Source organism: Aedes aegypti, chromosome 2 (assembly GCF_002204515.2).
Source record: "Aedes aegypti strain LVP_AGWG chromosome 2, AaegL5.0 Primary Assembly, whole genome shotgun sequence".
NCBI classification, from domain to species: Eukaryota; Metazoa; Arthropoda; class Insecta; order Diptera; family Culicidae; genus Aedes; species Aedes aegypti.
Window position 1 is genome coordinate 186018648 of NC_035108.1, and position 22269 is coordinate 186040916.

General features: G+C 40.3%; 1 protein-coding gene across 4 annotated transcripts in view; it reads left to right on the forward strand.

Annotated features, from left to right (window-relative positions):
• LOC5577461 (ubiquitin carboxyl-terminal hydrolase 64E) overlaps positions 1-22269 on the forward strand; it is a 67936-nt gene that overhangs the window by 27978 nt on the left and 17689 nt on the right. For 2 of the 4 annotated variants that reach the window (XM_021843406.1, XM_001663337.2), the window contains 5 exons: positions 5025-5234; positions 17227-17334; positions 17403-18274; positions 18340-18622; positions 22056-22262. In XM_021843406.1, coding sequence (XP_021699098.1) covers positions 5043-5234; positions 17227-17334; positions 17403-18274; positions 18340-18622; positions 22056-22262 — 1662 coding nt within the window. In that variant the 5' untranslated portion in view covers positions 5025-5042. Of the gene's footprint in view, positions 1-4066; positions 4532-5024; positions 5235-17226; positions 17335-17402; positions 18275-18339; positions 18623-22055; positions 22263-22269 lie in introns of those variants that run through there. The other 2 variants (XM_021843407.1, XM_021843408.1) reach the window with 2 other exon arrangements.

Genomic DNA, 22269 nt, shown 5'->3' on the forward strand with positions numbered 1-22269 from the left:
ATGCTTTGTCCCATGAGAAGTTCGCGTCCTCCGTAGTATCCTGTATAAGTAAGTCATTCATAATTAATTTATTGCATCTTCATTATAAAAATCCAATTTGTTTCAAAAATATTCTCAATATTACCTTTTGCTTCACGGGATTCTGTCTTCTCTTATTTTTCCTGAGAGTGAAAATTCGAAACAATTTTCAATTACCTCCAAACGACCTGAACCTCAGCTGTATCATCACGACCGTCGCGAAATTTACATTGAGTCAACGAACTTAAAAACTATGTGTGACCTTACATAATTTTTAGCTATAAATTGCCGACAATAATTGTTATACTTGTACAAACATACAGCCATTCCTTGAAAAACCGATCTAGTGGGTCATCGAATTCCGTGAAAACTTGCTATTTTGTTCCTTATCCGAAATATCCGAAATTGTGGGCTTCGTGGCCTTGCGGTTAGCGGCGTCAGTCGTTTAGGCGTATTGTGCCACGACATGGCAGTCACCATTGTTGCCTAAAAATAGAAGATCACCAGCACTTATACACTGAGGGTGTCTGTAATTCCCAAGCAGTCATCTGGTTGGTTCCTTGTGTAAGTGCAGCTGATCTGGCGATACTGTAGTAGCAACCATGGGCGACCAATTAAGCTCAAGTTCATGCTCTTATGAATAAATTAAAATTCTTCGTTTCTTTAGAAACCAACGTTTCGGCCTTTGTACTTGACGTTCTTCCGGGATATAAAGGTGTAACGTTCATTGTTACATTTGAAGAAAGCCGAGACTTTAGGCCGAAACGTTGGATTCTAGAGAAACGTAGTGTAATTTATTTGTAAGACTTAAAAACCTATAATAAAAGAATATTTTTCTTACCTAAGTTTGCCAAAACTTAACATGTTTGAAAAAAATAAGAGCAATTTCATAAGAAATTCGCTTCTAAGAAAATTGAAAATCGGTCAAGCGGTTCAAAAGTTATGATTGTTTTTTAAATAAAAATTTTGCAAAGTCGCGATTTTTCTGGTCACCCTATTTTGGAAAGGGTCACCCTAATCAAAAATACAAAAGCACGTGTATCCTTATTTTGGATAAGGAAGAAAATAGCAAATTTTCACGGAATTCGGTGACCCACTAGATCAGTTTTTCATGGAATGGGTGCATATACATATTTTTGAAGTTATTGTATGCAGTTTCAAAATATTATGCATACAATCAAACAAAAAATTCAAGCATGTGCATATAACAAGGCAGGATGATGATTTTTTACGTGAATGTTTCGTCAATTCACTCTTCTTCGTCATTAAATTCATTTAATTTCGAAACACCCGACAAGACCGGAAGAAAGACTTGGTCTTCTTGCCAGTATGCTTCGGGTCGTTGTTCTAGAGAAATATGAATTTCTCTTCAAGGCCCGTCTGGATCAGCGAAACCTCCAGATTTTCCCGCAAGATGTTGATGTAGGAATCTGCCGTCATTATTCCGTCGATTTTCGCGAGGCTTCCTACTCCACCCCATGAAAAACACCCCCAGACCATCACATTTCATCACATCACACCTCCATGCTTCACCGTTCCTTGGATGTGGCGCTCCTGAAGCTCGAGCTGTTTAACCGAAAGCGGCGGGCTCGTGTGTGGTGCAGAGCGCCACATCCAAGGAACGGTGAAGCATGGAGGAGGAAATGGTCTGGCGGTGTTTTTCATGGGATGTAGTAGGAAGCCTCGTGAAAATCGACAGAATAATGATGGCAGATTCCTACATCAACATCTTGCGGGAAAATCTGGAGGTTTCGCTGATCCAGACGGGCCTTGAAGAGAAATTCATATTTCTCTAGAACAACGGCCCGAAGCATACTGGCAAGAAGACCAAGTCTTTCTTCCGGTCTTGTTGGATTAAACCGCTGGAATGGCCTCCACAAAGCCCAGACCTCAACCCCATCGAGAATTTGTGGGCGATTCTCGATGCCAGGGCTGACAAAGCTGGTGTTATCAACAAAAATAATTATTTTGAAGCCTTAGAGTGCGCCTGGGAAGAACTAGATCCACAACACCTTCAAATCCTGGTGAAATGCATGCCGAAGCGCCTCCAGCAAGTCCTTAAGGCCAAAGGAGGACACATTAACTATTATATTGCTTTTTATTTTTCTTAAATCATCTTTTCTGGGGCCAAGAAGGAAGTGGGCATTTTATTTTGTCACTATATTTTTGTTCAATACAAATTGATTTGATGATAAAAAAAACATCAAAAATAAAATATCAAAAAAGATTTAAGTGTGTTAACTTTAATTTGAACAATATCAATGAGAGAAATTCGAAAACTGGTAAGGTGGGCACTTTATTTTGCCTGTCAGTGTAAACATGTTTATATCTCACAAATAATTGTTTATCATGGTCTAATCGATGATCAAAGTGAATCCTGTGACCCAACGATCCTCCCCATTAACAAACATCCCTCCCAGTAACCTTTGTGGAGATGCAGAGGCAAACACGGTCTCCAAATAGCAAAGGTTGCACACTAACATTCCTTCCCCCAATCCCACCTGACTGCAAGGACGTGGCCGACGCCGTTATTGACCATGTTTAAATAGAGGCACTGAATTATGCACACTGAAGAAGATTATGGCCAATCCCAGCCGAACTTCTAGTTGATTCTTTGTGCATTTTCACTGACTTCGGTCAATCACGGAAAAGCAAACATTGATAGTGTAGTCAGTCTAAGATAAGCTCTAAGCTAATTATAAAACGAAGCCAAACTTTGCATTTTCAAGTGACTTGTCTTTAGAAACTGACAACCACGTTGAAAATTAGATCGATTGCTGACTTGCTGGTGGTGATCAATCGATCAAATTTTCAATGCGGAGCGCTGTTTGGTTCTCTAGACTTGTGTTCTTAAAAATTCGAAGTTTAAATTCGTTCCATAATCATATTAACCTTTTCTGTTTCGTTTGTTTTGTATGAAACGCTAGCCAAGGATATTGTCTTTAGTAGATCTATGGTGAAAAACTTCATAAAAACTTAAGTATTGCACTGTTATAATCGAAAGACGGCGAGAGGGAAGAAAATCCCTCATGGTTACTCAGGTCCTTTTGAAAAGTTACGCGAGAATTGTGTTTGAAATAGAAATGTGCGAAAACATCTCTACTATACAATTATCTGTACTGTCGGTATATCATATTTTCCATTCCTAAATAATTTGTGGCTGATTGTGTTTGTAATAATTTTCAAATATGAATGGTTGTGTTTATTTAGAGCACATTGGCTGCCAGTTTCCCTCTTCTTTACGGCATCGAATCTGAAATAGAAAAAATGAAATGAAAATTTTCGCTCTTCAGACATTTTTTCTCAAATGAACTAGTGCGGTCACTACAGCGACGATGCCGAGCAAAGCGAGCTTAAAAACTTTGTAGCTAACCGCGCGCTCTCAAGCTCTGCTCAATTTTCCCTTTTTCTTCGTGAAATCTCTGTCTTTGTACAATAGGGTTTCCGGAAGTACAGATGATGTGGGTCATATTGTTTCGCGGAACTTCCCATTAGATATTTTTGAAAGTCTTAATGCCATTTCCTCAAAAGCACAAATCTAGATAAGCGAATAGGGAAAGTGTACCAGTTATGGCCATAGTGGTTCCCTAATTAGCCATATGTGAAATTTTGACAACTTTCACATTTTAAATCTTTTTGAATGTTTTAGCATCAAGATATATCTTAAATGTAATTTCTACATAATACAAAAATTTTCAAAATTTGAAGACATTAAAGTTATCACGTATGGCGAAATAGGGAACCACTATGTCCACATCTGGTACACCTACCCTAATCATTATCAATGTGATCGATTTGTTAATCGCTTGTGTTGACGAATCGATCAAGTTTTCAGCGCAAAGCTGATTCACTAGATTTATGCTCTTCTTCACTTGAACGTTTTTCCAGAACTCCTCCGTGATCAGTGTCCAATAAAACTCGTCCGATTTTCCGAAAGTGTGCACTAGAAATCGCACTATTCGGACCATTACTACATCTGGCTTTTGGGTGACTCTCTGGCTCTGGGCACCAATAGCCAAGCTGAGCGAATCGTCCCGTGCAGCGCAGTTTGCCGAAAATCGTGCGTGCGTGCAAAAGGGCCCAGCCATTGAGAAACGATCGCCAGACTGTGAATCGAAAATACTATCTATATCACGATCGCAACCGCGTAAAAACGCAGAAAAGACAGCTCTTGCGTGCGGGACTGTGCGTGTGGATGTGAAGATCATATTTTTTTTGCCTTCTAGTGAAAAGTGCAACTCAGAAGCGATCGTCGAAAATCTGTGCTAATTGTGAGCGGCTCTTGAAATATCGCACATTTTCTTAAACTTCTTGGAATCGCCGACGCGTGGTCGTATCGTCGATCTGTTTATTTTAGACGCCACTTGGGGAAATCGCGTCCCCTTTCTGCCTGTTGCTGATCTTGTGAGGTCTGCCCGGGTTACGTCATAGATCTGAAACCACATCCGGACTGATTACGGATTACTGCTGCTGTTGTTAGGGGGGCTTATCCTCCGCAACCAGCATCATGATGGTGTGTATAGATTTCGACTTTTCGGGAGGATTTTACGGGAAGGAGATAGTCTACTTAAGATCCATTTAAGCGACAGTAGATGTGACAAGTGACATCGCAAGAGCCTCAATTGGGACAGACGATATATTTTTGTAAATTGAGTAGAACCGATTCGCTTTTCGATGAATGAGGAATTCGGTTTGCTTGTGGTGAAAATTGTGTCAAAACGGAGCAAATATTGTGATGTTGCATGCAGTTAGTCATACTATTTTTAAAATGCTAGACTATGGACCATGAGCAAATTGTCGTTCATCAAATTTTTGAACCGTATAGTTTGTAGCGTATTGGTAATGTGTATGTGTCTGTGTGCGAACCAAAACAAATTTTGTCGTTGGATTAACTCAATTTTAATTGCATTTTTTTTATCTCTCCTTTCCTATGGCTTTTCTGTAACGTGCACTATTGGCTTCTGTGTTACGCGCGAATGGTTGTTGTAACTGTGCAAATACTGCAGATACGCTGACGATACGCGATGGTATGCGGCGAACAGGAGGAAGCACTCTGTGTCATCGTCGATCCACGCCCGGACGCACAACAGCGAAAATTTTGCATTAAAGTACGAGCCCACCATACGGTAGCCGACCTGTACAACTATGTAGGATCGCAAACCGTGTATCCAGACTTTGAGCTTCTGTTTCCCCCAAAGGATAACAGTACAAGCGAGGTAAGTGATTTGTGTTTGTATTTAGTTTAATTGTTAACTTTAAACACGTGCAAGGTTGTATTCTGCTTATGAACTTTGTTAATCTCACCCTAGTCTCTAGCGATACTTCTAGTTCTATGTAGGAACTTAAATGCCGTCAAAAACGCTGTTCTCTAAGATATTTCAAGGGTGTCCCTTCGGCGACTCATTTCATCATTGGTGGCTAAATCTCGGCGGGATTTTCGAAAGCTTTCTGTGCGACAACGCGTTTTTCGCTTGGGGTTGACATCACGCGCTGCGCTACTTCTACTGTTTTTTCATGTCTATTGACTATGCTTCGTTCATCTGCGACAGAGGCGCGTCCACGTTCGAAACCATGGGTAGGACAAGCGTTTAACCCTATTGATTCCTAAACTTGAAATTGAAAGTTACTAATTTAAATTGAGGCTTTCAAGCCAAAGGATACCAGTCGTTACCACAAGACAAAGATAGCTTTCCGTTTCAACAATGCTGCTAGCGACTGAGTACCTTAGAAATAGGATTTTGATGACTTGATGTCTGAAGAAAAGAGACCTAAAAGAAATCAAAAAGAGGCCGAACAGGAAGTAAGAAAACAAAACCCAATAGGAAAAGACTTTAATTTTTTATGCCATCAGAGCAGAAATTTTGACTGAGATCTAAGACTTTTTTTTTAGAATTCCTCGTGACATTACGACAAGTATTACTGCTCGTATGTGTTTTTTCATGATTTGCTATAAGAATTTCATCAGAAATAATTTCATGTATCAGGTAAAGGTGTACATTTAGCTATTATTTCCCAAGAAATTTCTCCACGAATATTACTAGGGAATTTGTCCAAGAATTTTGCTGAGGATATCTTAAGAATTCAGTCTGGATTTTCCCAAAAAGTACCACAGAAATGGCATTTCTTCAAAGATTTTTCGGAAATCATAAAAATTTCTCCAAAAATTATGTGAGCATTTTTTCAGTTCTTATTCCTCCGAGATTTTATCCATAGACTTCGCTGGGCCATCCTCCCAAGTTTTCTGGTTAAAACATCTTTTAAAATTCAATCAATAACTTCTTCTGAAATGCCTCCAGGAGTTTCTAGGAATTTCTTTTGAAATTGTCTTTCAGGGTTTATATAAGATTTCAACTAGACATTTATCTGAAGATACCTTCAGCAATTGCTTCAGAGATTCCTTCTAAGATTTCTTCAGAAATTCCTGCTCTAATTCTATGAGATTTTCTAAAGTAAATCTTGAAAGTTTTTTTTTGCGAATTCCTCCAGAAATGTCTCAAAGTAAAGGCGAAGAAAATTTGTGTAAAAAATAAATCCGTGAGGTGTTTTTTGAAAGAAATCCAAAAGTAACCTCTGATAAAACCAATGTATGATTTAAAGCCATCCCTAATGAATAAGGACCTCTGAAATAACTCCTGGACTTTCGAGGAAGTTTTAGAAGATTTCATAGATAATTTTCTGATATAATCGAAAATCAATCATATCTCTAGATAACATTTCGCTGGATTTTGTGAAGGAATTTCTCGAATAACATTGGACAGAATCCCGAAAGAATTTTGTTCAGGAATGATTGGAGGTATTATTGAGAAAATTTCTGTAGTATTAACTGGTTGGAAAACTTAAATATGCTTTTGAAAATTGTATGGAAATGTTTCAAGAAACATTTCGAGAACTATTTGGAAAATGTGTAGCGGTAATATTTGGATTGAATGCTAGGGAAACTTCTAGAAAAAAAGGATTTGTTCTGAGAATCCCTCAAGCAATTTCTGGGTTTCTGGGAGGAGTCGTGGATGAATTCTTGAAGAAATCCACATGAACAGGTGGAGGAATTCTTGCAGGGTTTCTTGGACAACCCCTTTAGCTATTTTTTCAAAAACTCTCGATAAACCTTTGTGGAATTCCTCGGGAGAAATTCTGTGGAAATCTTTGGAAGATCTTCTACAGTAACAACTGGAGAATTCGGTCAAGGATTAGTGAAAAAATATCTGAAGTAAATTCTAGGATAGTTTTGAAAAAATAAATAAAAGATTACCTAAGGAAATTAATGTAGGCAGCAAGCATGGGAAAATTCACTCACTCACCCGAACGCTACCGATAAAATATCTGCAAAGTATCTGCTGCCACCGAATGTTCAATGACTGCCGAACGCTACCAGGGTGAGCGCAATTCCGACGAATCGTAAACGATTGAGATATTCCGAAAATGAAAAGATATACGGAGCGGAGAGAACACCTATCCTCTCTTAAATTGGAGACACGAAAGAACGCGTTCGCCATTCGATCACTGAAAGCTTCCTGCGAAATGTACAGATTTTGCGTTCACTGAAACATTTCGCCTTATGTATAACCAGTCAGTGAACGCTCTTCAGCTCTCAAATACGAATGCCACTCGTGCGGAATCGGAATGTAAAGAATCATTCGCTACAGCAATCGGATGCCTTCGGCACAAGGAGTCGGTAGTGAACCATTCTGTTGCCGTTTTTGTCTAACTTGTCGCTCGGCGAACAAGAAGAAAGCGCATTGGAAATTGAAACACTCAGCTTGGTAGGAGAAACGGCAATCTCGCTCTTGACCGCTTGTGGATGTGAGCGAGAGAAATGCAATATTCGAGTGAATGTTTCCCATGCTTGGTAGGCAGTAGCTTTGGTTCTCGTGGATTTCCTGGTGCAAATTGTAAAGAAATTCTTCTAAGAATTGGCAGAAAAATCTCTAGAATAATTTCAGGAGAGTTCCCTGTCAGAGACCTTGAAAGTATTCTTAATGAAATCACTATGATAATTTCTGAAGCTTTTTCTCGGGGTGCCTGAGAACTAGCAAAATAAGGAAAGAAAACTTTAGGGATAATTTTGGTTACAACAGAGACTTTAGATACCTTACATTAAAGTAGAAACTTACATTGATGCGAAGTAGGCCTTCATTGAAATGTGTATGCGTCATGATTGCTACTCTTTCATCTTACGGTTTCGAATTATTGGAACTCAGTTGGTTTTGTATTCACAAAGCTGACAAGTATCAGCGTATTTTCGACATGTATATACATTAGTATCTCTACTTTTTCCATTCGATTTAAACTATGAGGACTAAATTGACGCTTATATTGAGCTGTTCGGTAATCCAATTTGCATGGTTATTAAATTAATTAACTCTTTACGCATGGTAAAGATGGACAAATTATGGGTGAAATTATGCAAAAATCCACGTGCTCGGCTGGGATTTGAACCCAGGACTCTTGTATGCTAGGCGAGCGCTTTACCAACTAAGCTACCGAGCCACTTAGTGACCCAATAACTGAGTAGGTTACAAGTTTAGAATTCAAATCCCCACAGATCATGCAGACCCCTTTCATAATCCGTATCCATCCATCTCATGTTACTACACACGCGGGCAGAGCAAGTGCGATTTGTTTAGTGTTGAAACTGTTTGCCTGTAGGTATGATATGCTCCATTAGTTTTTATAACGATTGAACAAGATGCTTGTAACTATCCTTACAGTTTATTCTCCAAGATTTTCACTATAGAGTGGAACCGAAAATGACGACTTTTTTCCCAAATTTAATTTTTATATATTTTGATTTGGATGAAATTTTGCACATGCTTTCTTTATGCCCAAAAAATGCCTTTTTGCATCATCGGGTCGCCATTTTGACTGTAGCCTTACTTTTGAGAAGAACGTAAGAAAAAAAATCCTGAATAATTTTCAAAAAAATATTACTTAGAAACGGTTTGTCCGATCAGTTTGGTGTCTTCCGCAAAGTTTTAGGTTATTGTTGGGACTATCTGGAAAAAATATACACTGTAAAAAAATGTTGTATTTATTTTATTTCGAAAATAAAGCTTAAAAATCAATTTTCACAAAAATCGTATTTTTGATTTTTTTTATTTTTTTATATGTTAAAGTAGACAAAAAATGAAGTCTTTTGCACAATGGGTCAAGATGGAGAAATCATGGACAAAAAAGGTAAGATTTAAAAAAAAAGGTGAATTTTTGAAAATGGTCATAATAAACTTTTTAAATGTTTTTCTACTCGATTTTAAGAAAGTACGCAAAATTTACAACAAAAAAGGTATACGGGAAAATCAGGCTCACTTTTACCGTTTTAAAGATACAGCGATTTTAATACAAAATTATGATATAATTTTCAATTTTCGGTCATTTTCGAATGTTTTTCGAGGCTCATATGCCTAGAAATTTGTTCATTGTCTGAAAAAGCAGATAATTTTCATTTTAGTCAAAAATTTTGAAGAAATATTGATTTGGTAATATTTTATGGTATGAGGCGAAATAAAAAATGTGCCCTGTAAAAATGATTTATTTATTTATTTTGACGAAACACAACTTCAACATTCAACAATTGGCCAAAAGAACAGCATTATCAAGCAGCGATGACTTATCAAGTAGTGAAGAGGAAGATGTTTGCATGGAAGAGGAAACAATAGAAGCATCAACATCAGCAACTTCAATACAGTCAACGGATTCCAATATGAATATTCCTAGTCAGGAGTCATTGGAAGCAACGTCAGTAACTTCAATAGAATCAACGAACTCCAACTTGAATGTTTCTAGTAAGGAGACATTAGAAGTAACGTCAGCAACATCGATTGAGACAACGGATAACGAATAAAATGCTTTCAGAAAAAAATATTCTTTATTTTATCAACTCGAAAAACATCCGAAAACAATCAAAAGTTATGAATTTTAGGTAAATTTTCTCATATACCTTTTTTGTTGCAAATTTTGCGTACTTTCATAAAATCGGGTCGAAAAGCATTCAAAAAGTTTATTTAGACCATATTGAAAAATCAACCTTTTTTTAAAAAATCATAACTTTTCTGTGCATGATTTCTCCATCTGTGCAAAAGATCCATTTTTGTCTACTTTAAAATAAAAAAAAAACAAAAACACGATTTTTGAGAAAACGGATTTTAAAGCTTTATTTTCGAAATAAAAAAAATAATAACAACATTTGTTTTACAGTGTATATTTTTCTCAGATAGTTCCAACAATAACCTAAAACCTTGCGGAAGACACCTAACCGATCAAACAAATAGTTTCTTCTTCTTCTTTTCTGGCATTACGTCCCCACTGGGACAGAGCCTGCTTCTCAGCTTAGTGTTCTTATGAGCACTTCCACAGTTATTAACTGAGAGCTTACTATGCCAATGACCATTTTTGCATGCGTATATCGTGTGGCAGGTACGAAGATACTCTATGCCCTGGGAAGTCGAGAAAATTTCCAACCCGAAAAGATCCTCGACCGGTGGGATTCGAACCCACGACCCTCAGCTTGGTCTTGCTGAATAGCTGCGCGTTTACCGCTACGGCTATCTGGGCCAAATAGTTTCTGAGTTTTAATTTTTTGAAAATTGTTAAGGCTTTTTTTCTTAGGCCCTTCGCAAAAGTAACGATAGGGTAAAAATGGCGAACCGATGATGCAAATAGGCATTTTTGGGTATAAAGAAAGCATATGCCAAATTATAGCCAAATCAAAAAACACAAAAGTAAACCGACATTCGAATTCAAATGGAACCGCTCTATAGGTATTTCCAACCGTTCTTCACACGAGCCAGATTTTTTTTTGGAGTCATGCACAAATCATGTGCAAATCGCCTCACTATGCATTAGGAACCATGAAAAACCTTATCGTGTTTTCCATTCTCCATAAGAATAAGTACGATGTTGATCGAGTTTGTATGTGTAATATTAAACAGATGATAAATAATTTAATTTATTGTTCAAGCTTTCTTATGCTTTTGTTTTGATTTTGTTTTTGTTGAATCGTGGGTAGGACAATCCTTTGACTGTCCTACCCAAGTTTTTTTGTGCGTAGTACATGTTCTACCTGTCCTACCCACTTCCCGCGCAACTGATCTGCGACGATTTACCGCATCATGAACTCTCTTTGTTGATCAGTTGAATGTCGAGGTCGACCCAGCGATTCTGATTGGAGGATGACTTCCAATTGACAAACGCCCCGACGACCCAAAATTGGTGATTCGTACTAGGTACTAACGAGTGGAAATTAGCAGGCTTTGGGAAATTTAACGATCATTGACACAAGAGCCATAATTTCATCCCATTTATCCGCCTGCGTTCATACAACACGCATGGCATTTATCGTTCGTGGAAGATAACAAGCCATGAACGAAAACAAGGCAGACACACACGATGCCGATTACTGTGTGTCACCACTAGTAACATTCGTTGACACAATCTCATTCTGATCGAAAAAAGAGCCGAATATTTTCCATTTTCTGTGCTATGTTTACAACCAAAGGGGTGTTTGATGATCCAATAGATTCTGCATTACCAAAAAATATGAAAGTTATTATCAATTTTATGCAAAACATAAATCACCCGAATGGCTCGATACTGAAAGTCTGTGAGAGTTGCTGCTCTTGAACGCTGTAGCGCCACGTAAGAGAGTGAAAGTTTACATTCATAGGGTTCTCCGATGTGCCACGAACTGTGAACGCGATGTGCTCCAGTCCCGAGTTGCGGTTGAAGGAAACTAGTTTTTTTATATTCTAGCGATTTTCGGCTTGAACGTCACGGCTCGTCACGTACAAAGCGAGAGAGTGAAATTAAACATTTATAGCAATTCTGATAGCAATGTACCAAGAACGATTATGGTTCACGAATTGTTACACTCTCCGAATATGGTTCGATCGGCTTCGCGAATCCAAATCCTGGTGGTGAATCTATCCTACACCGGCGAAGATCTCCCTGACAATGAATTTTCTGAACACAATGCCGTTAGAACCTTTCGCGGCGCTAACATTGACTCCGATTACTAACTGGTGATAGTGAAACTGCGTCCAAAACTATCCGTCATTTATTTATTTATTTATTTATTTATTTATTTATTTATTTAGGTTTACATCAACAGACTATGTATAGTCCTAATGATATATAAAATAAAAACAAAAATACATAGTATATAACAAAACAAACGTGACAAAACATTGAATATAAAAAAGTCAAGATCGTAAAACATTTCAAACTTAAAATATGTCTTCAGTTCCTCCGGCCAGCGAAAAAACTAGAAAATTTACGGCGAAGCATATTTCGTGTCAGGTGGAAATCGAAGATCGACGCCACTCGATTGAAAACACGTTGCAGACCATGAACAGCATTGCTCATTCCATAATTGGTGCGACGAAATGGAAGCCTCATCATCGAACTATTCCGCAGTGGACGAGGTTGCAAGTTGAGATGCATTTGTTGCAGGATAGCTTCACAATCGATTCTCCCGTTTAGAGTATCGGCGACGGTTACAGCTCTACAAACGTCTCTTCGAATTCGCAAAGGTTGCAAATCGATCAGTTGGCAGCGGCACTCGTAACTCGGAAGACGTAAAGGGTCTCTCCAAGGTAGCCTCCGAAGTGCAAAACGAAGAAATCTCCGTTGAACTGGTTCGATTCGCTCGCATCCGTTGTTGTACTTCGGACTCCAGACCGCAGATCCATATTCCAATGTTGCTCAAACGAGGGAACAGTAGGGTCAGGCGGGGCAAGATGAGCACCCTAAGGATAAGCGCGATTTACGCCTGCTTAAACGTTCTTATTTTGGTAAAATTGGTAACCATTCTTAGCTTTTACATTATTACTTTGACCTACAACCATTAAAAGTTTTGAAAAGTGATAAATAGTTTTCCAAATAACACGTTAAAAAATGGCTTTTTTATCATCGGTCAAAAAAACTGCGGGGCAAGATGGGCACCCCCATAAAAAGATGCAATTTACTAGAGAAAACTATTATTTTTCAATGCTTGCAATATCTCAATATATTATCTTTAATATCTGATAATATTTATCTTCAACTAGCTTAGATTAAAAAACTTTTATCAGAAAATAAATAACTTTTCATAAATTGTTAAGATTATACTTAAAAAACGATTTAGCTTGTTGTTTTTTTATACATTTTTTAGAAAAAATTGTTTTGTGCAAAGAAGATACCGTAAGTCAAGCCCACAGCTAAATGTGGTTCTATAATTTCACACTTTTACTTAATTTTGAACATGGTGCTCATCTTGCCCCAAGGGTGTAAATTTATTAATACAATCAAAACAAATGAAATATTTTTTAAATTTAATAAAAGTTTTGCTCCTGATTATCTACAGAAGATTATTCTATAACCATACGGCCAAAACCGTATGAATTAATTTGTTTACGCAACAAAAATATCACTTTTAAATGTTCAAATCTTTATGAAAAGTTAAATTTTTGGACATCTATGTATTTTTGACAATATTTACGTTGCGCTGTTGATTTCTTAGCTGAAATTTATGGCCATCATATCAATTTAATGATATTCATTAGAACCCCAAATAATTTTTTGAAAAAAATCGGTAGAAACGACACAAACTAGGGGTGCCCATCTTGCCCCGGGTGCTCATCTTGCCCCACATTCCCCTATAACGCTTTCAGGCAAAAGATGTCGGTAAAGTTCTTTGCAGTTCTAAAGACGAAGCCAAGCGTTCTTGATGCTTTAAGCGATATGATGGGAGAATGTCACTTGCGAATCCAACAGAATACCCAAATCCTTAACGCACTGCACTCGTTCGATTGGCATATCAAAAATGCTATACTCGAAGATTATCGGCTGTTTCTTCCGTGAAAAGGTTATTACGAAGCACTTTGCTGGATTGACGACTAGTCGGTTGAGATCACACCATCCAGCGAAGACGTTTATCTGGTCCTGGAGATAACGGCAATCTTCAATTGAGCATATTCGCAGAACATTTTTTAGGTCGTCTGCGAACGTCAGTCGACGCCCTTCCACAACAAAGTGTACGTCGTTAAAATACAGAAGGAAATCAACGGAACCAGAAGACTGCCTTGCGGTATGCCTAATGACGCGTAAAAGCAGGGTGATTGATATTCTCCTAAAGCTACCACTAATTGACGATCAGTGAGGTAAGAGCGGAACTATCTCAAAAGGCTACCTTCAACTCCAAGTCTATCGAGTTTGGCGATTGCAATATCGTGGTTTAGCTTATCGAATGCCGCAGATAGATCGGTGTAAATCACGTCCGTCTGGGCCCGAACATTCATATTCTCAGTTGGTAGTAGTAGAGCGGCCGATAGTGAATCCATGTTGATCAGCACTCAAATACTGTCTGCAGTGTGCGCTTAGCGAATCCATGACCACCAGCTCGAACAGCTTAGCTACAGCATTCAACGTCACGCTTGCTTCCTTTCTTATACCTACACGGGAAACATTTCGGCTGTTTTCAGCAAGTCGGAAATGTACCGCTGGTTAGCGAAAGCTGAAATACCTTGTGAAGCGGTTCCAACAAGCTGCCGATCATTCTTTTCACAAAAGCAGCTGGAACACCGTCTGGCCCCGGCTTGATGCCGCTTTCGAGATCGTTTCTTGAGTAAGGTGTATGCTGCTAAGCGTTTGATTAGCCAAAGGCACATTGTTGGCCGCGGTATTGATGGAATCGACGGAAAGCTGTTCGTTTACAAACACACTTGCAAATTTGTTTGAGAACAGATTACAGATTTTTTCTAGGTTAGACGCAGTAGTGCCGTTGAATGTTATGGATGATGGCAAACCAACTTGCTTCCGCTGTTCGTTCACCTAACTCCAGAAGGATTTGGGATGTAATTTTAGTCGGCGTTGTATTTTACTCTGATGACGATGAAAACAGAAACGACTCAAACGCTTGTATTCATAGTTGAGTCTAACGTAGTAGCATTTTGATGACCATGTGCGAAATTTGGTAAACCGTCTGAGCGCTGCTTTCTTCTTCCTCATCAACGATGTACGGTACCGTCGCCCATATCGGTACAATCTAGTGCAACTGAAGCAATCAGATGTCGCCAAAGCGTACGCGCAGCATCTTGAAGCAGCGTTGCCACATGAGGGCGAGCTCGATGGTACCCCTCCAGAGGACTGCCAAAGGACACTCAAAGCAGTCATTACCGGCGCTGCCGAAAGCATCGTCGGGTCCGTGGAACGAAGTTCAAGAATTGATTGGTTCGACGAGGATTGTCATGAGGTTTTGGAGGAGAAGAATGCAGCGCGGCCTGCAATGCTGCAGTATGGTACGCGAAAAAACATGGAACGATACAGACTGATGCGGAAACAGTGAATAGTGTAGAGGACACAGGCATAGAAGATCAATGCAGCAAAGGTGATGGCTAAGTCAGCTCAGCGTACAGTGGGAACTTACCAGCTCCCACGATGATGGAAGTTAAGATTGGGATTCAACAGCTCAAGAACAACATGGCAGTTCGAAAGGATGGTATCGTAGCCGAACCTATTAAGCTGGCCCGGAGAGGTTAGCCGCTTGTCTGCATCGACTGATAGTCAGAATCTGGGAGATGGAACAGCTACCGGAGGAGTGGAAGCAAGGCGTTATATGCCCCATCTACAAAAAGGGCAACAAACTGGAGTGTGCAAATTATCGTGCAATCACTATCCCAAACGCCGCCTATAAAGTGCTATCCTAGACTATGTTTCGTCGTCTATCACTTATTGCATACGAGCTCGTGGGAAGTTATCAAGCAAGTTTCATCAGTGGCCGCTCGACAACGGGCCAGATCTTTTCCGTGCGGCAAATCCTTCAGAAATACCTTGAGTACCAAGTCCCTACGCACCACCTGTTCATCGATTTCAAAGCGGCCTACGCCAGTATTGACCGTGTAGAGCTATGGAAGATCATGGATTAGAACAGCTTTCCCGGAAGCTCACAAGATTTATTAAAGCATCGATAGACGGTGTGTAGTTCGTTCGAATCCCGCCGGGGACTATGGCAAGGTGATGGACTTTCGTGGCTGCCCTTTTGAGTTTTTTGGACGCCGGGTGCTTGGAGAACTGTATGTGGCGGCGAAAGAAGACCAAATCCAAAGGATACGCTGGGCAGAGTATGTGCAAGAATGTGGTATAACAGCCATGTAAAGATGGTGATCGCTTTGAAACCGTTCGAAACAAGAAGGCGTGGGGGCATCGAGCTGAGTGGATTGACCAGGTGCACCAGGACCTGGAGAGCGTGCGTCGCAGTCAAGGATGGTGAGAGGCAGCCATGAACCGAGTGCCATATATTGTTGGAGAGGTTTTATCAAGTTAATTGAAAATAATGCTTCGACGACCCATTGAAGATTTGAAGATTTTTCTTTCTTTTTTTTTCTGGCGTTACGTTCAAACTGGAACAGAACCTGCTACTCAGCTGGTGTTCGTATGAGCACTTCTACAGCTATTAATTAAGCGCTTTCCTTGGCAATTGAACATTTTGGCAGTGTGGCAGGTACGATGTCTAAAGTCTGTGCCCTGAGAAGTCGAGAAAATTTCCTTTACAAAAATATCCTCAACAGATGGGATTCGAACCCACTAACCTCAGCTTGGTTTAGCTGAATAGCTGAGCGTTTACCGCTACTGATATTAGTGCACGAATCCTTGAAGATGTCCTTAATTGTAATTTTGAAGAAAATCCTATTCCTGGAGAACTAAGCACTTTGTTGAATAAATGCTGATAAAAAAATCATTGTGGGAATTCCTGTTTCTTTTTGTCAAGCATAGACCCCTCTAAAGTTGCTACCTTTAAAATACTTTACCAGCGCTGACCAGGTCGCTTGTTTAGAACTACTTGCAAATATGTAGTTTTCATAACGATTCACTGTTGAACTCTCGCCATATCCTGGGCACAATATTCCAGAAAAATGCAGGATTATTTTTCTTATAAGATTATTTTAGTTTAATTGACAGTCATTAACCGTTTACGCTAGATTCTGTAGTATCATATAAACAAACCGGTAAGTCGGTGACTAATTGGTCTGTGGCGATACTGGCTTGCAGCGACGCAGTTGAATCATTCGTGGAAAACAGCTGTCATGCGTTTGTGGTATGGTGGCAAAGTTTCCCACCCGCGCGGGTGCTAATATTAGAATTGGAGAGGGTGTATCAAAAGTTGGGGTAACATTTTTACGCGCTCCAAATTAAATTCCTTGTTTTAATTATGTGTTTCTTTATTCTATTTCATTTTAGCTTACTTTGCATGATAAGAAACAGAAAAATATTACAGATGTAGGAATTGAGCTTGGCAAAAGGACTACGGTGCATATCCAACCGAAAGTGGAGGATTATTCCAGTGCGGTGAGTAGGAGAAATAGTAAATTACACTTTGATTTCTGATGATCAATTCATTTATTTCAATTGTCTAGGCTATCACAGTTCAAACGGACATGTCTTCCGATGACGGTTTTGATCTGGGCGCTTCGGCGAGCCCCGTTGAGTCCTCCAATCACAACATGCCTGCTCCTCCACCGCTGCCGGCGCCAGTTTTCTATGACATGAACCCTACCGAATCCCAATCGGTTACAACATCACGGTTGCGACGCTATGTCGACGACCATGCACAGTCTTCGTCCAACAACTATCGGGGTCTAGTGAATCAGGCTATGACCTGTTATCTTAACAGTTTGCTGCAAGCACTCTTCATGACCCCAGAGTTCCGGAATGCTCTATACAAATGGGAATTCGATGGAAAAGATGAAGCGAAATCGATTCCCTATCAATTACAGAAGTTGTTCGTTAACCTGCAGACTTCGCCTAAATCATCGGTGGAAACGACTGATCTGACGCGTAGTTTCGGCTGGGATTCGGCTGAAGGATGGCAGCAGCATGATATCCAAGAATTATGTCGTGTGATGTTCGATGCATTGGAGCAAAAGTTTAAAAACACCAAACAGGCGGATTTGATCAATCGCTTATACGAGGGTAAAATGATCGATTACGTCAAATGTCTAGATTGTAATACCGAAAAGCAACGGGAAGACAAGTTCCTCGATATCCCGCTACCGGTTCGGCCCTTCGGCAGCACAGTGGCCTATGAGAACATTGAAGATGCCTTGAGGGCCTTCGTTCAACCGGAGATCCTAGATGGAAACAATCAATACCATTGTGAAACCTGCAATAAAAAATGCGATGCCCATAAGGGGCTCAAGTTTACCAAATTCCCGTACATTTTGACGTTGCATTTGAAACGGTTCGACTTTGATTACCAGACGTTCCATCGAATCAAACTTAATGATAAGTATGTTGTTGAATGGTTTGTATCCTTTGCATAAATTAATTTCAATTTTGCATTGTCTGTTTCAGAGTCACGTTCCCACAGACGTTGAATTTGAACAACTTCGTCAACAGTACAACAGTAGGTGTCGATAAATGCACGGCGACTGCAACTGATTCCACTGCAAGCGTGAATGGTGTTGGATCGGTTCCGTCAGCAATGCAGATGGAAACAGCGGAGAATTTCATGAAGACCTACGACGAATGCAGTACCACAGACAGTGGCTCGGCCCTCGAAGAGGATTCATCCTTCCAGAATGGAACGTCCGTGTCATCCACCACTACCACACCGAATGATCAGTTTATGACACAGGTAGGTTTCAGCTTTTACCAAAACATTTGATCTGAGTTTTAGGAAAACCAACAGCGGCTCATACAAGAGCTTTTGCAGGAATTATTTCAATTATTTTTCCAGTATGCCATTCGTCCAGAGATTCCTCCACAGTTTTTCCAGTATTTTGTCTACAGACTATCCCAGCAGTCTGCCCCGAAAGTTTCTCGAGTAATTCTCTATAGATTTTTCTAAAGATCATTCAGGGAATCTAGGGCAAGTGCTTTAGTAATTATTCCAGTAAAATTGTTCCTGTACACTAATTTCTCCGAAACTCTGTCTAAAGTTTTCGGCGATTCTTCCAGAAAATCTTGCATTATCGCGGGTTTGATTTGGTAACATTCCCAATAATTATTTTAGCCTTCAGAGAATCTTCCAAGATTTCCTCAAGGGCCTAGAAGTTGGCAGAAGTTCATCAGGAGATCAATCGGAGATTATATGAGGATGTTGCGCGTTTTTTCCCTCAGAACCATGCTCATGCTGCGTATGACAAACGAGGTTTTTCCACAAGTGTAGTACAAAGTACAACAGCGAGACCATTGAAATGTTAATGTTTACCTGGAGAAATTCCCCAAGGACTTCCTTGGGAATTTTTTGGAAGAATATATGGAAAATTTCTCGAAGGAATCTCTAGAGTAATTCTTAGAAGTATTTTTAAAATTGACAAAAGCGTTGGTTGAATTAAGCTTGAGCTTGATTGGCCGCCCTTGGTTGCTACTCTTGTATCGCTAGATAAGCTGCACATACACAAGGAACCAACCAAATGACTGCTCGGAACTAACAGACACTCTCAGTGTGTAAGTGCTAGTGATCTTCTATTCTTAGGCAACAATGGTGCCTGCCACGTCAGAATGCAGACCAATCAGGAGAAGGGGGAGGAACTGATGATGCATTAAACTGGCTCCCACAGTACACCGGATATACCTCTGCATCTACGCCATGTTCATGCAAGAAGGTGTAGAGATCGTTAATTTGTGGCAGAGAGGCTTTCTGTTTGGTTAGTAGACTGCCTATGTATTAGGCGTAGGAAAGGCGTGCTATAATGATGGAAGAATTGAAGCATAGGGAAACGTTTTTTTTTATGTCCGTCTCTGGTTCTAGCACATGGAATGAACTGTGATAGATCAACTGTGATATATTAAAAGTGGAAGATAGAAGCAAGTGAGAGATACAACTACAAAGTACAAGGAAAAGGACGGGCCTGGGATTGAGCCCATGACCTTCTGCTTATGAAGCAGAAGCGGTAGCCATTGGCTTATCAACCATGTCGTTGAAATTGAAAAAAAGTGTTGGTTGAATTTGTAACGACTTTCTAATACATTGCTATGTGATTCCTTAGGAATCCCATCACAATATGAATATTGCGCAACTGACAGCATGTGGCAGTGCCATCTCTTAAGAAAAAGAGGAATTGCGACACTCGCGTGACGGAATCTATGGCAGTGATGCATTTCAAACTGAACGCGAGCCAAAAGTGAACTGAACGCGTTCTAATTTTGCACGAGAACGCAGCAAACAGTGAACTTGCGTGCAAGATTATGATTTTGAATTGATCAATGTTCAAGCCTACTTCATCTCTCGTTCAAAAATTTGAACTGGAACGCAAACTGAACGCGTTCAAATGCAACACTGATCTATGGTCCACCCAATCTCTCTCCCACCGTCCAGATACAGATAGTTAAACGAAGTGTAGAGTTTGAGTGCATTCGGATTGAGATGGCTCACGCCCCCAGCAATAAGGATTGCAATAGGGATCGCGGCGCATACCATAAGAGGAAATGCGAAAGAGTATCTTCGGATCGGGCTACGCGGCAGATATGGATTGGCTGAGATATATCTGCATTGCAGATATTTTAGCACTGCGAATTTTGAACAATAGGTGTTTACCAGTTTTGCGAATTTGTATTGTTGAGCCTGAGTTGAGGCATGTAGAAGGGAATGCCACCAAATCACTTTTGTGAAGGCAAGCGATTGAGTCACACGTAGGCCAGTTTCAGGTCAGTTCGATTAGAGAAAGATACTTAATACCTATAAACCAGTTCTGTGCTTGGTAAATAGTTGAGTTTGCAGGATAATAGTTAATCCGTTGATTAATATAGTACACTGTGTGAGTGATAAGCATAAAAAAGCATCGCTTTCCCTGAACGAAGGGTTTTTATTTTAGGATTTAGAATCCCCAAGCTTGTCGGCGCATCGAGATTTCCACGCGCATCGCCGCTTTCACGCGCATCGCCGCTTTCACGCGCATCAACGGTCTCACGCGCATCAGCGCGAGCCTACGCGCAACGGTGCTCATCCCCTTCCGGTGAAATCGTTGAGAGGAAAATCCCGCACGCTACAGGAGAACGCTGCGACTCTCCCAGCGCCGCTCCCAACCAGCGACGCTCAAGCCCATCGCCTTCCGTTCATCGACGATCGATTTGCGTTCCCCAGACGCCGCGTGATCTCACAGTGCCAGAACGAACGACACCCGTAGCCAGGGTGGAGCACTCAGTGGATCCCCATTAGCCGAGACTGCAGAGAAGCCGCGAAAGCCGTCGCGCTCTATCTCTTTATCACTCAGCTCCGCGCTGAGAGGTCAGCAATACGATCTGTCGCTCTAGGGAGCGACCGTGATACACCAACGTGTTGCACCCCAACCGACCATCCCAAAATGGTCTGAACTCAAGGTACCTAATAATGACAAAAATGAAATGACACTAAATTAGAGGTGCAGAGGTTTACAATGAGACCAAGCGACGCCTCTCTGGTTAAACGAAAATTTTGCGGGAATCATTCAGGAAGTCCCTAAAAGAATCACGGAATGAACTCCTGAAGAAAAATGTTCAAAGTTATATCCGGAGAAATCCTTGGGCATGCACCTGAAACAAACAAATCGAGAGCTCAAATTTTAAAAGTCAATAACGGTGCCGGTCACGTCCTTACGGTCATCGGGGACAACAGTTGCTACTAGAGACCGAGCATACCTCTGCATCTCCACAGTTGTCATGGATAGGATATTCGATTAGTGGGATAAGGTAAAGATCTGGGAGTCACCAATGGTTGGTGATGCGATTCATGATATAATCACGCTTAATCGGATTCGCGATAAAATTCGATAATCGCATTGTACGTCGCTACACCAATTGCAAGAAGGCAAAATCACATTGTGTGCCTAATTTCAATGCAAAGTCAAGTGATATTTTATGCTAACTAACAGCATAAACATAATACCACTCTTATTTAGACTCAGGCATGAGGCTGAAGAAGGGCAGTTGATAATATTTAACCCGAAAAGTACTCGATCGACGAGATTCGAACCTTAGTATGGTTTACTCAATAAAGCCGAGTTTGCTGCACCCCACAAATTGTGAATAATTTTTAAATCTAGTGTTTTGACCAATACTTTCCCATTTTATCCCATTCCACATTCTAGGAGGACGACGAGGGAATTGACATGGAGCTGAACGGCGACAGCAAATCTCCATCAGTAAGCAACTTCAACGCTCCCGGTCCGTACGTATACGAACTGTTCGCCATCATGATCCACTCGGGCAGTGCTTCCGGAGGTCATTACTATGCCTACATCAAGGATTTCAACAGCAGCAAGTGGTACTCGTTTAACGATCAGACAGTTTCACCTGTAAGAA